The 15,397-nt window shown below is 38.5% G+C and overlaps 1 protein-coding gene across 3 annotated transcripts in view; it reads right to left on the reverse strand.

Moving 5' to 3' along the window:
- PTPRT (protein tyrosine phosphatase, receptor type T) overlaps positions 1-12,574 on the reverse strand; it is a 338,779-nt gene extending 326,205 nt beyond the window's left edge. For all 3 annotated transcript variants that reach the window (XM_026862069.1, XM_026862068.1, XM_026862067.1), the window contains exon 1: positions 12,453-12,574. In XM_026862069.1, the coding sequence (XP_026717870.1) occupies positions 12,453-12,474 (22 nt within the window). In that variant the 5' untranslated portion in view covers positions 12,475-12,574. The remainder of the gene's footprint in view (positions 1-12,452) is intronic.
- Between the last annotated feature and the right edge of the window lie 2,823 nt (positions 12,575-15,397).

A 15,397-nucleotide genomic window follows, 5' to 3' on the forward strand; every position in this document is an offset into this window, starting at 1 on the left:
CAGGGACAGAGAAATCCCAGTGTGTAACAGCTCTTACTTATTTTACAGTGAGTTACAGCTCATTTGGAGCAGCACACTAATTAATACAATCAGAGGCAAAAGTTTCAGAAATCTCCCAACAGCATACATTAGCATATACTGCCGAGAGACTTGATAAAGTTCAAAGCTTATCTTGTAGCCTGCACGCTCCGTGTTTGCTCAGAGCAGCAGCTGGCCAAGTGATCTCCCTTCTTCTCAAAGAGCAAAATTAAATTAGATTAGATCATCTTCTCTCCCTTGTAGAATTAAGATGATGTTATGAAAACAAGCAAATTAGCTTTTGAAATCCTGTTCCTCACTTAAAGGCTACAAGGCTGCAGAATGCTTCTTGCACCAACTCAGAGGAGCTGCGACACAGCGTGCATGTCTCACTGGACTTGAGGCTGTGAGTGACCAAGAATCCTGAGGGATGAGGCCAAAGAAGGCAACAAAGGGAAAAACAAAAAGGACACGAGGTCTTAAGAAAAGACACATGGAAATGGTGTGGTAAGAGCTGCAGCAGTAGAGAGTTTTGAAAGCTTCTTGGTTTGATGTTATGTTAAAACACTTCTGAGTAAGTGAGGAAAACTTAGTTCCTAGGCAAAATAAGGTAAGGAACATGAATGTTGTATGAGAAGAAAAGCTCAGAACGTAAGGAAGAAAAGTTAAAATGTAGGGAACAGGATTGTTTGGACTTGAAAGCTGGACTGAAAAACAACAAACACTTATGGATGGCAAATGGGATGGAGGGTGAAGAGTTTTAGTTCAGATACCATAGTGATGCCAGATGCCATATAAAAATCAAACAAATATGTAACCATGAATGAAGTTCAAAGGAGGCCATACAAATGAGATCCTATATTTAAACTCTAGTTTCTATAGCTGAATCACTGCACACCAAGCTGTGAGGTCAGTTGGCACAGACACACTTAAACAAGCTTATAAAAATGTGTCCCCATTAAATTACCATGCTGCAGCAATTAGACACACTCCAGAAGACCATCCTATGCAATCTGTTCTAGATGAACAGCTAATGAGAACCAAGCAAAACCACTTTTTTCTGGTTATGATTCTTCCTTTGAATATTCCCATAACTATGCTGCTAAACAACTTGAACCTATAAAACTGAAAGAGGGAAAGACATTTGTCTGCTATGGACAGATGGAGTAGTAAAACTGGCCACGAGAATGCACAGCGATAGCCATGGTACATCTTCACTCAGTCGCCCTAGACTGCATCAAATTTAGCAGAAAGCTAATTTAGCTTATATTTTTGTTTGGGGTTGTTTTGTTTTGTTTGTGGGTTGTTTTTTTTTTTTTTTTTGGGGGGGGGGTTGGTTGTTTTTTTTTAAAAAAAAAAAAACAACCTTGGTTATATCCTAGTTAGGCTGGAGGTGAGGGAGGGAGGCGGTGATTTGGGTTTTACTGTCAAGATTCTTCACAGCTTGATCTTCACAATCATAACGGGAGTAGATTATAAAATGGTATTGCAGGAAAAAAGAAAGACAAAAAAGTCTCATGAACATGGAAAACAAAAGCAGGATAAAGTGAATGGGAACTTTGAAGGCTTTACATTTTCATAAGGTATATGACTGGCAAGTAGCTAAGTCTGAGTTTATGGGGCAAAGTGACTCATGAGGAGGTGTCATTACCAGTTACCCTGTGAAAGTTAATCTCTCTGCTTAAAGAGTTACCAACTTGGGCATTAAAGATGTGTGGTACAGAAGTGAATTTAAAAATGGAAGCACTGCATAAACCTTCAGTACATAAAACATTTGTTCTAAAGCATCTTAAAATTAATGAAACAGCTCTGCTATTTCATGGATTTGAAGACGGCAGGCCACTTGCTGCCTCGAGTCTGTTCTTCCAGCATGCTTCCACACGCAGTTATGCTGCTGTGTGTGCCAGAGGCATGGTGGGAAGATTAGACAAAACATCCATTGAGATTACAGCCTGACTCAGCCAACATCCATACAAGGCAATAGATGGTATTTTCAAAGATCAAAGGGATATGGTCAGGTCTTTAATGTTAAGTATAGTCTTGTTGTAGAAGAATCAGATGAACCAAGGAGGTTCTTAGGCACCTGGGCTGTTGCGGATTTCCTATTCTGCTTTCCTTACAATATCCTTCTGATCAACACTGACATTTCTTTCATATTACCCTCCTGCTTCCACTGTAAGTAAATTCAAAGTAGCAGAGACGCTTTCTAACTGTTTCCACAATTAGAAATGTAAACCCACTCTGTGGTGAGAGTGAAGTGTCTTCGTTCTCCTTGCACAAGGCGTACCCCAAAGTACCGAGTGTAAGTACCGCAGGTAAGGGCTTCACACCTCTCTGTATTTATAGACATTACACTAATGAAAAGCCAAGTATTTGTCAAGGTAAATGAGGGCCTAGAAAGGCTTGGTGTTAGAGACTGAAATGTCTCAATTTCCTGTGAATTCCCTGTGACTTGGCTGGCGCCATTTTTCCCGCAGCTGTTCATTCAATTGGGAGTTAACGTCATGAAACATGACAGTGAGAAAAAGAGCCGATGAGAATTCACTGAATACAGCTTTTCATTTGAAAAGATCCTCAAACACATACAATTGCTTTATTTTGCTTAATTTTCAACATTCATAAACATAATTGCATTTATTTTTCTAGTCAATACTGAAAACAAGTGATAATTTGTAATATTACAACTTTCATCTCAAAGGAATACAACCAAAACATTTTCTACTCCCTTCTAAAAGAGGTGAATGATATGGAGGAGGTTGGATTGCCTATGCAGGAGATGCATACATTATTTTGCCCTGTGAGAATATATTAATATTGTTGCTATCAACTTCCTTTTGTACATGTATAAATGACTTTTGGAAAATAGACTTATTTAAAGCCAGTACTTTTCATGTGCCAAATGACACGCACTAAACATCTAATACTGGGAATAGCAAATGCTAATATTTCCTAAGCATAAAAAATGAACTCTCTTTTCCCCACAAATTCTCAATAGCAACAGTTCTCAGTGGAATCAGTGAACAGAGGTTATTATTACCATTCAATTCAGACAATCTGTATACTTCTAACTAAATAGTGAAGTATTTGAAAATCCAGACCGTGTACCCTGCTTATTATGAACCCCCATCCTGCTTATTTTGAAGCTGATGGAAAGACTTCTAGTTACTTCACTATACACTGAATCAGGCTTATGGTAGAGAAGCGACATTAGTTACATAATTCTTAACACTGGAATCTTAGCTACTGTACCAGAATCTGAGCTTTGTACTCAGATACTGAGAGTCTGTTAAATGGTGTGAGGGGTTTGTGATAGAAGTAAAAAAAAGAAAAAAAGAAAGAAAGGAAAAAGATGGAGAGTTCACTAGCAAAAATAAGACAAATGGGAAAAAAAAATAGTGCATTAGCCAGACAATCCACTGCAGTATACAGTCTCTGTCAGAGGTTACACCCAGTTCCCACTGAATTTAAGGGAATTCAGGAGAATTCCACTGACTCCATGTTAAGCAACTGCAAAAAGCTGTAAATTCATACAGATGGACTTAGCAAGGCTCTGCTATTAAAGCACATGAGGAACTGAGCAACAATCTTAAGCATACTTTTTGCATTTTCTGTATTCTGCTCAGCCTCTGCTTTGAATGCCTATTTAATTCCTCAGTTGTTTTTTGGGTCAATTCTGAGGAGTAATTTTGCCCAGAATTTCCTCAGCATTTCCTTCTGTAAATCTGCATTTGTCAGCATTCGTTAGTTCATTCATAACCTTCTTCCTCTTTTCAAATCTGTTCTGTCTTGACTTCAGCCATCTGCCCCATGCAGACTTCTCAGGTCATTCTTCTCTTGGAACTTCCTTCCTATTAGATTTTTCCATCTCTAGCTTGCTAACCAACCTTCCAGGAGAAGAAATACCCAATGGAGAGAAGGTTCACAGTTTGGAAAAAATCAGAATTCTGTATACTTAAAAAACCACTCCTGAAAGGTTGTGACAAATGCCTTAGCTCTCACTAGACCTGCAAATATTCCCAAATCCTGTCAATTCCTTCTGTATCACTAGAATTTATTCCTTCTGAAACATTCATTCCTACTTGAGTCACTGCTTCTCCTCTGTTCCTTAACATCCACTAGCTTCACATTTATCAATTTTAGTTTCCCATCTTTGCCAGGAAGACCTTCCCCATCTCTCGTTCTACCCATACACCTTGTTTATTCCTGCTCTTCCTTAAGCATGCTTCTCGCTCTGAATTTTCTAATATGAGTGAAGGGGTATTAAATTATCAAATCTGATCCTTCCTATAGAAAGAATTTCCACAGAAATAAGTATTTAAAACAAAAGACCTTAGACAAAGCTTGTTTTGTATTCTGGCCTTATTTCAATGCAACCATATGTATTTCAATGGAATTTAAGCTAGATTTAATCTACTTGGAAGAAATCTCTCTTCCTTCTATCCCCTAACTCCTGAAGCTTTTAAAGTTTTTCATGAGAAATGTTTCTCAATTGCTGTGACTATACAACTCCCTAACTCAGCTCTCAAACAAAAAACAGTTTTAACACACTTGGCATCTGGACAGCATGTCCTAATAGACCTCAAAATAATAGATTACGAAAAACACAGACTGTGTGCTGAAAGACATCAGTTCCTGCTAGAGACAACAGGTGCTGAGAAAAATTTAATATGCCTCAGTACTAAAACCACAGAGGAAAAATAGGCACAACAATGGCTTTCTTGTCCTTCCTCCTAGTGCGATGCTGAATGATGTTACAGCAGTGCTTTGGAAGTGTCATGGTCTCACTAATGGTGATAATGGAAAGGTCCTGACATTCACAAACAGCTCTGTTTCTGACAGCTTTCAAAGAAGAGGATCAGAAATAGACTGACAACAGTTCAAATGTACCATTTAACACATCAAGGTGCAGTATAACTACATGTATTCCCTTCAGACTGCAATCCCTTCAGGGTCATTAAAAGGCCTTCCTAGAAGTCCTTCTTTCAGATTCCTTTGATAACGCTTCTTTACACCACGCATGTTCAGAGAAGGCTACACATCCTTGCTAAGCTTGGTACCAAAGTACCATCTACATGTAAGCGGAAGCATGCTTCTGCTGACCTCTCTCAACGGCACATAAGGAAAAATGCTCTCTCACAGTTACGGTATGAATGACAAAGTACTAAAAACGGAGATCTAATTTCCTTTCAGCAGAAGGCCTCTAGAGGGGTAAATGTTCTTAATTAAATCAACTCCTCTTGCATCTTACATCATGGAATAGCTATCTATTTTAAACATGATATTCTTAATTTACAGGTCTCCACTGTCACAGGTTCTTAGGTCAAATGGTCCTTCACTATTTCTCTTCCATCCAAAAACTAGTATGCATAATTGCCGAATAAATGTTCTACTTTATGTCAGAACACAGGGACACAAGACAGAAGGCAAATATTTTGTAAGAATCACTCTTAAGACGAGTTGCTTTAAGCTGTTACCCTTCTAAAATCAGTTCTGTGCAAAAGAAGCAATTGTTCATGGACTTGATTGCTGGTTCCCTGACTGAAGAAGCAGAATTGTATACTGATGCCAGTACAATTTAGGTACTGACAACCTGGACCTGATCAGAGATTGTTAAAAAATATAGATGACAACACATTCCTCTGACAGCTAAAACCTACTGCTGCCCTTCGCGCAGCCATTACAGAATCAGTTATAGTAATGGCTTTGGAGGCCTTACTGGATACAGTAAGATAAAGCAATTAAAGGCCATAGGGCAGAAGAAGTTCCCTCTAGTTGCTTGCGAGGTTACATTCCTCCCAAAGCTATACTCATAAATAGGCCAAAATAGTACACTTCCCTGATAGCCTAAACAGTCACATGCACATCCACTAAAATAAATCCAGGAAGCTAAGAAATCAAACCCCAAAACTCAGGTTCATCGGAATGTAAATTTGGAAATGGGGAAGAACTATTTACAACTACAACTATAAAAACGAACCCCAAAATGCAGATAAGAAGTTGCATAGTAAACAGCAAAATAAAAATGCACTGGGGAAAGTTTCCAGAGATCCCTTTCTGCCGAGGCCTTAAAAGCTGCAAAATGACTTTGAGTTCATTACCTAGCTCCAGACTAATCTGTTTACTTGTATGGAAGTGAAAGAGTGGGGAGAAACATATTTGACTCATTCTTAGTAACTTCCCCTGCTAACAATATTTTTTGGAGAAAAATGATATATAGACAGCTGAGCCAAATTTCTTTCTCCCTCTCAGACAAAATTGGATCATGATTCATCATATACACAGTTGAATTTTAATTTATTCTTCTAACAAGTTTGTGTATTTTCTTGTAAGCAAGAATTAATACAGTCAGACACAGGAAAATGTTAATTTTATTGGATTGCCTTTCAAATTTACAAATGTTGAGTCTAACTCCTGTTGGCATTCATTCTAGCTAGAAGGGAAAAAAAAAAAAAAAAAAAAAAAAAAAAAAGAGAGACAAATGTCTGACCTATGCACAGAGGTTCTCTGTTCTTTGTAGAGGTTAACACTAACTTCACATCAGTAATCTCCTGAAAGAAATTAAAGGATCCTGCCCGACTTCAATGTGGGCATAGATGGATGGTTATCACCTTCCTCAAGGAAAGCTGTTTCATAATTATTCATTCACGCTGTAACTCCATGGTGCCACTCAAAAAAAGAGGAAGGTGACATAGGAAAGCATTTGGCCTGTTAGACTGACATAAAACTTCACTCAGTTCAGTGGAGTCCAAGTAGAATTTAGCCATCTGGTATTCATATATACATCATGTCTATGATGTTCGCCTGCTAAATGAGTAGTTTGCGAAGCAACGCTAATGATGATAACCCTTCTGTTCTTTCAGTGAGGAGCTCAGAGCCCTCCATTTACTGGAACAAAAGCACAAAGCCACTTAGATGTGGGAAGAACCCCCATCCCTTATCTCTGCTGCAAGAGAAAAGAAAGACATTCTGCTACAAATCCTCAGTGAGGTGGTGCAATGCATTCATGGAAGTGAGGAGCTGCACACACTAAACAGCTCTAGAGCTGTGTTCACTTCATTGGGCCACACAATGCAGACTCGCGTAAGAAAGCATTAAGAACCCACTTGTGCCTTAACCTTGCCAACTATTATTAAAGAGGATTCAGCAGAGACTCCTCCTCCAAACTCCTGAGGGAAGATTATAGAGCAAATGCTGACTGCATCTCTGAAGGGGGAACCAGACCTGTCAGTGCTGCAACTGCCACAAACACCGACGGTGTAAGTTCACAGCTATTTCGTACTAACCTGCCACAGTCCTCTGAAGCACCATGAACAGTTTGAATCCTATAGCTCAAGCTGTAAACAGAGGAAGCACCAAGACACTATATGTGCACTTCTGAGCCACTGCTACAACACTAGTCTGCTACTTGATAAGCTTTATAAATACATATCAAAATCATAAAACTATGTATCAGTGGCATTTTCCACAATTATTTTGCATCTTCCACACAATGAGTTAGACATCACAAGCAAGTTTGTCTCTTAGAAAGATAAAAATGCATCAATTTCTACCACAAAAACACCTTTGGTTGATAACAGATCCTGTTTCTCTTTGCAGAAAATTGGTGGACTCTTTGTGGAATAAGCAAAGCGAGGCAATTTGCACTTGCTAAGTAACACACAAGCATTGTAATTCTGAATACTATAATTTGTTCCAAACATTTTGCTCATCCTTAAATTCATAATATCTAAGCTGTTTCCTAGGCAAACAGGATGTCTACTTAGAAAGCAATACTGCAAGAAACAGAAGTGATATGGAAGATACATACATTATATATATACATATCTGTGTATATGTACACACAGTAAAGTAGCATTTATGCTAAGTGCCAGTACATGAAGGAAAGTGAGCAGTTAGGCAGATGGGGCCTGATCTTCAGCCTCTGTGTGATGATTATTTATCTGCTAACTTGGAACCCAGAAAATTCAGAAAAGCAAACTTGCTATTAACAGTAAATCTAACACCAAGGAACACTGCTGTAGAAAGGCACATGTCATGATGGCTTTGTATTCAGAGTAAAATCGTATTTAATACAATTAAAGTAATTACTCGGTCTAGTCAGCCCTGGCTAAGTCTCCATTGGAGTTAATGAGAAAATGATGGTAAAATACTTTGAACATGCAAATGTTAAATACTTCAGTTATTAATATTACTCTTTCAAATGCTTCAAAAGCAGGCAGGTCCAGAGTCCTTGGCACACTGCAGTGATGTAACATGAAAGATAAGGCCAGTACTTTTGTGGGGCTAGTTTAAACATGACACATTTCGTTGTTGAACTAATCAAGTATCTGCCTCAAAAATACAGAAAAGCTCAGGCCCTACTTTACAGTCACAGATATAACTTCTGTGATCCAACAGAAACTAAAGGGCCATGTCCATCTCACATCATCTAATACCAGCACATATAGACTGAATATTTACGGAAAAAGGGGAATGAAAACTGCAAGATGGAAATAAAGAAGAGCAGGAAAAATCTACTTGCTGTACTTCCACCTTCTGTAACAGAATTGAAGTCCCTCCAGCAGTGTCATCATGCAGAGTATTGAATCCTTGCTTGGTAGCAGCTTTAGGCAAATACCCGAAAAAGATAGGAAAGTAGTGATTAAAGGCATAGGGTAGAGGGAAGGAAATGAGACACTGAATTAAGAAAAGTTAAAAGGACTGGGTCGTGTTTAGTCTTGCAAAACAAAGAAAACTGCATGCAACTATATAAAATAGGTTATAAAAGAGAGCAACAACTGATTATTCTCCCTAGTCAAAGTTGGAACAAAAAATAATGATATGAAGCCATAAAAAGGAAAATGAAGGACTGAAAACCTTTGTAACTGGGGGGAACAAGCAGCCCAAAGGCTGTAGAATACTCATCACTAAGGGTATTCAGGCTTAAGTAAACACCCATCTGTTAAAGAATATTTTGTTATAATCCCTCCTGCTATTATGCAAGAAGATGGAACGAGAGTCCCAAAGTCTGGGGATTGGATACCTACAATTAATTTATTTCACGTTTTTGAAAGATTTATTTAGAACAACAAACATCTGGTTCTTAATCCCCCAATTAACTCTTTTTCCAGACTTAAGTAATTAATCATAGAATTCATGGAAAAGTTTATTTGCTAGGAATAGAGTAAAACAAATTGCCTACAAAATTCTACATAGCTAACGGAGCAGCTTAATTGCCCTTTTTTTTTTTTTTTGACATTTTAATTCAAAAAAATAAAGAATAGAAAGCCGTCCCTGTGCAGAGACCTTTGCAGCAGTATGTCAGCAGAGAATTACACAGCACTATAGACTCAGGCTCTCATTCATGGTACTGACCTCCTTTGAAGAGCACTCGGAGATTTAATGATGAAAAGTACTGTAAAAAGTGCTAGATATTATCATTAGTATTCAGGAGGACAGAATTCTGCGGCTTGGTAGAATTCAAAGAGACCTCCTGGTACTTATGAAAGCCAATACATTTTACAGAAGAAAATAGCTCTGACGGCAATGTTCGTGTAGGCTGGCTGACCAGAGTGGGGGCAGGCCATGGTTTTTGCCATCGTCTCCCAGCAAGGTGCGCTGCAGACTCACTTAGTATCAGTGAACCAATATAATGCCTGCTTATTTGTTTTTACCATTTCCACAATGTAGTATTTCAATCTATTTCCAGATACAAAAATAATATAGTCTAAAACTCCATCCCGATAAAGAAAATCTACGCTACTGCTTGCGTTCTCAGAACCCGACGCATTCTGGCACCCCGGTCGCCCCTGATCATGCTAAGGCACTTTCCTGGCTGCGGCTGGCCACCAGAAGACACTTATTCCACAAACGCCTCTTTGTTACCACCTCTCACACACTGCAGCTCTATGGATTTCCACCCTGCTGCTTTCAGCTGCTGTGGAGAAATTCAATGGGATGGAAAGTCAATCACTAAATGTTCTAGTACTCTGGTTTTAAAGATGTCCCTGCTTGCAAGAGTGGAACGTGCTGTTCGTTAGTTTATTCACCTGGCTTTGCCACTAGATGAATTTTAAGTAAACACCTTTTATTCTCATGAAACAGATTTTCAGTGAGTAACCAACACAAACGACATGCATTACGATTCTATCCAGCAATACAGAGTCTCAGTAACAGCTCTGAACATCCCTGCTAGCTTCGGGCAGTCTAATTGACCACTATAATTTACTTCAAGGTTAGCATCACTTGGACGGCTCTTGAAAACAGGTTTTTGTTACTAGAGCCTTCTGTACACATTTGCTGTGGTCAACCTTTTTCTACCTACTGATTTTGCCTTTTGTTCTGTGTGAAGAGTCTTAAGACATCAATTAGTAACATGAGAAACTGAAGTAATTTCCCCTTATGCTTCTTAAAATCTCCTTACATAATATTTCCTTAGCGGTACATTCTAACTTGATGGGTGCTTTACCTTTGCATCTTTCCACAATAAAGCTTTCTGCGTTTCTTATTTGATGTCTAAGCTTTATTAAATTTGCAGCTGTTCTAACATCTTTGTATATTTGTTAGTGCTACTAGAGATCATGAAATGATGTACTAAGGGGGAAAACACACACCTCTATTTATTTAGTTTTAGAAGAAATAATTCTGAAAGTCTTGTTAAAAATTACATTGCAATGTTTTGGGGTTGGTTTTATGGTGTTTTTTTGGTTTTTTTTTCCCCAGGCCATTCCAGACTCTTGTTTGTTTATTGATTTTTCCACGGTTCCAGCATACTTCAGATGACAACACACCTCCATATGGAGGCCAGGAAGATAGGTTTACCTTAACATTTAGAGCTGACAAAGTATTGAACTCATCCAGTCCAAGCCAAGTAAGCCCCTCCTACTTATTCCTTGCTTTCCAAATTGCATCTAAACTGTCTATGTTCCTTCGGACCACTCTGGGATCAGTTAATTCAAAGATCTATCACATCTCTCTAGCTACGTCTTTACTAGGGACAGGGAATACAACACAACAGGGTAGAAACTGAGGAACCATAGAGATAAACTTGTCTTCATTAAAAAAGCAACAATATCCAGAATAATGAAATACATTCTTACAGACAAGATCAAAAAACTGCAGCCTTCACAACTAACTTCTTTGGGGATGCCACAGCCAAATCAAGTGGTCCTAGGTATTACACACTTTGAAAGATCTTGTTCTCAACAATTTCTGATAATAAAATAATAGAAAACTTCACAACTTAAACAACCTTTGGGTGATAGAGGAACTACAGCCAGGCTGGTATCTGGTGCGCTTGTTTCCTACTGACAAGCATGCAGGGCCAAAGACTGGGCTGTCTATCAAGAGCTATGGCAGGGAGCTATTGTTGCATCAGCTCCACACGGTATCCTTAACAGCCAGCTAGCAATTACAAGTCTCTTACCCCAATAATTACAGGCATAAGAATAACTCTTGAACAACATTACATTCTTGTTCTGCCATGTGGCTCGCACTTCTCAGAGTGCAGTTGCACTAACCAGAACAAATACCATTTCTTCCGACTGAAATCAAAGTTGGCTGGTCAGGTCTGTTTGCCATTGTGTCCATTAAAGGGCTTGCACTGCTATTTTAGGTGTCAAGGAACACAGACAAACTACGATTTTTAGAAAATTTTAGGGTGCTTTCTTAAAACAAGTGATTTTTCAATGTGAACAAAGCATTTCACAGCAATTTTATTAAGACTAGAGAATTTATTCCCATATAGACCCATATACAACATAATGGTAACTTCCAGTGAGAAAGAAAACTATTGAAAATTACCATTACTGTGAGGTCTTCAGAAAATGTTCCAAGTATCATGTGAAAGACTGTGCTATTATTGCATGTTCTCAATATGTATTAGCAAATTAGATATTCTAGTAACTCTCTGTTGGAGATGTTCTTCTTGTATATGAAAATTTCACTGTCTGAAACCCCAACCTAATCAAGTACTAGCTACTACAGTTAGTTCTTTAGGAATTTTCTTGTCTTTCTCACAATTAGAATTTCAAGCAGTCAGTTAAGAGCTAAATGGTAACTGGAAGGTCTGACACTCCCAGACACAACAAAGCTTTACTTTTTCTGGCCTCTCAAACATGCATCTCCCCAGATAAGAGAGCTCTCCGATTCCAGAACATGCAAAATTCTGGCCAAACCTTGAAACATTTCCTCTCCGCTAAATGCAGGAATAAAACAGGAATAAGGAATGTAAAATGATTCAGCAAGGATATCAAATGGCAAATGTAGTAAAAAGCCATCTCACATGTATCAATTCTGTTGTCAGGGTATTTTGAACACAAAAGTCTTTTTATCACCGACTAAAATCATACCCCACTTTTATGGGCATGTACTGGGTCTGGGAACCCACACAGGGCTTACAGATGATTCTCTCAAAGAATAATATCTCCCCACTGTTGCTGAGACTTATTACTTACCAGTTGGGACAGCAGGATCCATTGTTGGCTTCTCCCAGGTATTGATCTGCTCCCAGGTAAATCCATTGGTTCCCAAGGCCACACTATAACCACAATTACTGTAGTGTTCATCAAATGAACAACCACCTAGAACAAGAAAAAAAGAATACATTCCTGTATTAATTATTTAAATCTCTCTCTAGGAGTTTATTTCAGTATTTTTTACCCAAGTTTACACAGGGGAAGAAAAGGAAAAAATAGATTAATTTCCTGAATATTAGATTTCAGGTAGCAGAGAGTGTATCCAAAAAATATTTTTGTACTTTTGAGACTCTGTATCCATTGGAAGCCTTTGTTTTCTTCCCTCCATGCTACTGTTTCTTAGATCAGTTCCCTTTATTTTAACCTATTGTCTTTAGATTTTCAAGGACAATGGCACATGATATGAATGTGTAGGAATGTTTGCATTGGGGTCCCAGTAGTCAGATACAAAAAAAAAAAAAAAAAAAAGAACACAAATAATAAACAAGCCCAGCATCATGCTATCACACTGATCTTCACTACTTTTCACTTTTAAGCCTTGAATTACACAAGGCTGGGTTATACCTACAGAAAGTGCAACCTTCCTTTTAACCATCTCTACACATAACAGCATGAAGCTCTGTGTGGCACATGACCATTCCTCAAGGTCTTTCAAGTCAGTACTTTTGAGTGCAACCCTACAGTTTCTCAACAACAAGAGAATAACAAGAAGTGGATGGCAACTAGCATTCACACCTTCCAGACTGTTGACTAAGTGATCTTTCCTGCTGCAACTCCTGAAGTACTTGGATGTAGTTAACTGTCATAAATAACCTGGCAGCTGCCTGAACACTTGTGAATCAAGGGAAACCCATGAACAGTGGAATGAAATTTTGTATTCCAATACAGATCTTTGAAACTTGTGTCACACAGACAAATCAAGCCTGCTTATTCCCTGGTAGGATATTCCTACACTCGTGTCCCTTACCTTACCTCAAGCACATCCCTCTTCACATCCACCCAACTTAGCCTGCCAAACATATTTTAGTACTGGATCCATTAGATTAGGCAGCCTGGGTCCCTTCGTTTAGACCTTAATCGTGCCAACAGTGTCTCTGTACTGCTTTGGTTTCCTCTTTTAGGGAAGCAAGGGTAATTTTTCTCTGCAGATACTAGTCCTCCAAAGTCCACTGGACACATCTAACAGAGCTGCAAGGACCGAGCAATGCTCAAGGCAACACTAACTTGCTCTGCCAACCAAACTGCCAATTGCTCTTGACACTAATCAGAGTTACATGCACAGAGATGTTCCTGACTCTTTACTCCTTCCCACAGGCTACGTTGCCTACACACACACAATAAATAGCCGGCTTGTGAGTGATCTGTGGTTCCTTTCTTTGCAATAAGGATTATTCAAGCCTGGGGACGTTGAGGCCGCCTTTAGTTTTCACCTATATCTTCTATTCTCTAGCTCCCAAGAAAGCCCAAACTTGTCTTAATTCCTATGGAACTCCTCATAAATGACAAACAGAAATATATATCATGTCACTAATATTTATTAAATCCTTATTCTGTTAAAGGACTTTATGTGCCCTCCAACAGCAACTGGCTTTCTAAGTCATTCTACAAAACTTCACATATTATTTCTATTTAAGTATATACTAGAAGAATTTGTCGGGTGGAGTACCTGACACCCCAAAATACTCTGTTGCTAAAGGAAAGTTTAAAGATCACACTTTCCCTAAAAAAAAAACCCTATTTAAATTTGATATATTGTATATTTTCATTATAAATGGATCTGACTATAGCAGATTTTATGACCCTTGCAAGCTTACCTGTTTCAATACAGTCTGCAAATATTTCCAGTGTCATTATTTTACAATATTTTAATAATTCTTGCTTCAAATTCACTGTACTTGTGAAGTTTCCTAGATGTCAAAATGATCAGGATTACACTTAAACTAATTTTTCCTAATTTTTTAAATTTAATTTAGGTGAAAAGGTTCAATTTTAAAATATTTAACATGCTCATTAAAATGTCTAAGGGAAAATAAAGGTATTCTGGATTGTGTGGGAGTATGCAATGCAACTGAAAGTCACCTTTTTCACTTGCTGCTCCATCTCCAAGCAGGGCATTTTTTTTTAATAGATTCACTTTAACAGCACAACTTCAGACATACACCATTTCCACACAACCTCTGTTCAGCACACTGCAGCGCACAATAACAGTGCTGTCTCTGAGCTATTACTTTGAACGGATTGTAAACAAATTCTCTGATCGAGCCAGACAATTGTGGGAGGCCTCATGTACACAGAAAATTGCACAGGTGCTGCTATGGAGTCCCAGAAGCAAAACAAGCGACAGTAGCAAAATAGGGGTAGCAGTGCTCCTCATTTAGCAGGGAATGTAATTGTCAATACCGTGGTATAATCAGCTAAGTAGGTTATTTTGTACGTGCTGAGGTAGGTGATGTTGGAGGAAAAGCTGAAAGGGGGATACAATAAGAATAACAGGAAATTAATTCGGAGTTTCCACTGATAAAAGACAACACCTGAGGAAGCTTTAAAGTGCCTTGTCTGAAAGTCAAAACTAACCTTGTACTGCAATTGGATAAGAAAGGGAAGGATAAACAGTAAAGATCATTAAAAGTAGCAGCAAGACATCCACATTTTAAAGAAAGAAAAAGTTAGCGGAGAAACCTCCAAATGCAGAGAGACAGGGCAATAAGCCAGAAAGATTCATTTACTAGAAGCAACAAAATTGGAATTTAGAGAGGTGAATTTGCAAGAAAGAAGGACAAGGAGAAGAAACTGGAGTCAATTTTAAGGGCTCAGACAAGCAGGCTGGCTGCATGAATCTCAGGTACATCTGCTTCTTGCTATAGTATGTCAAAAGAGGGCAAAATTCAAAGTGAAGTGAAGACTCAGCTGGGACCCAGAGCTAC

The sequence above is a fragment of the Athene cunicularia genome (genome assembly GCF_003259725.1).
Source record: "Athene cunicularia isolate RWA chromosome 20 unlocalized genomic scaffold, athCun1 chr20_part1, whole genome shotgun sequence".
NCBI lineage: Eukaryota > Metazoa > Chordata > Aves > Strigiformes > Strigidae > Athene > Athene cunicularia.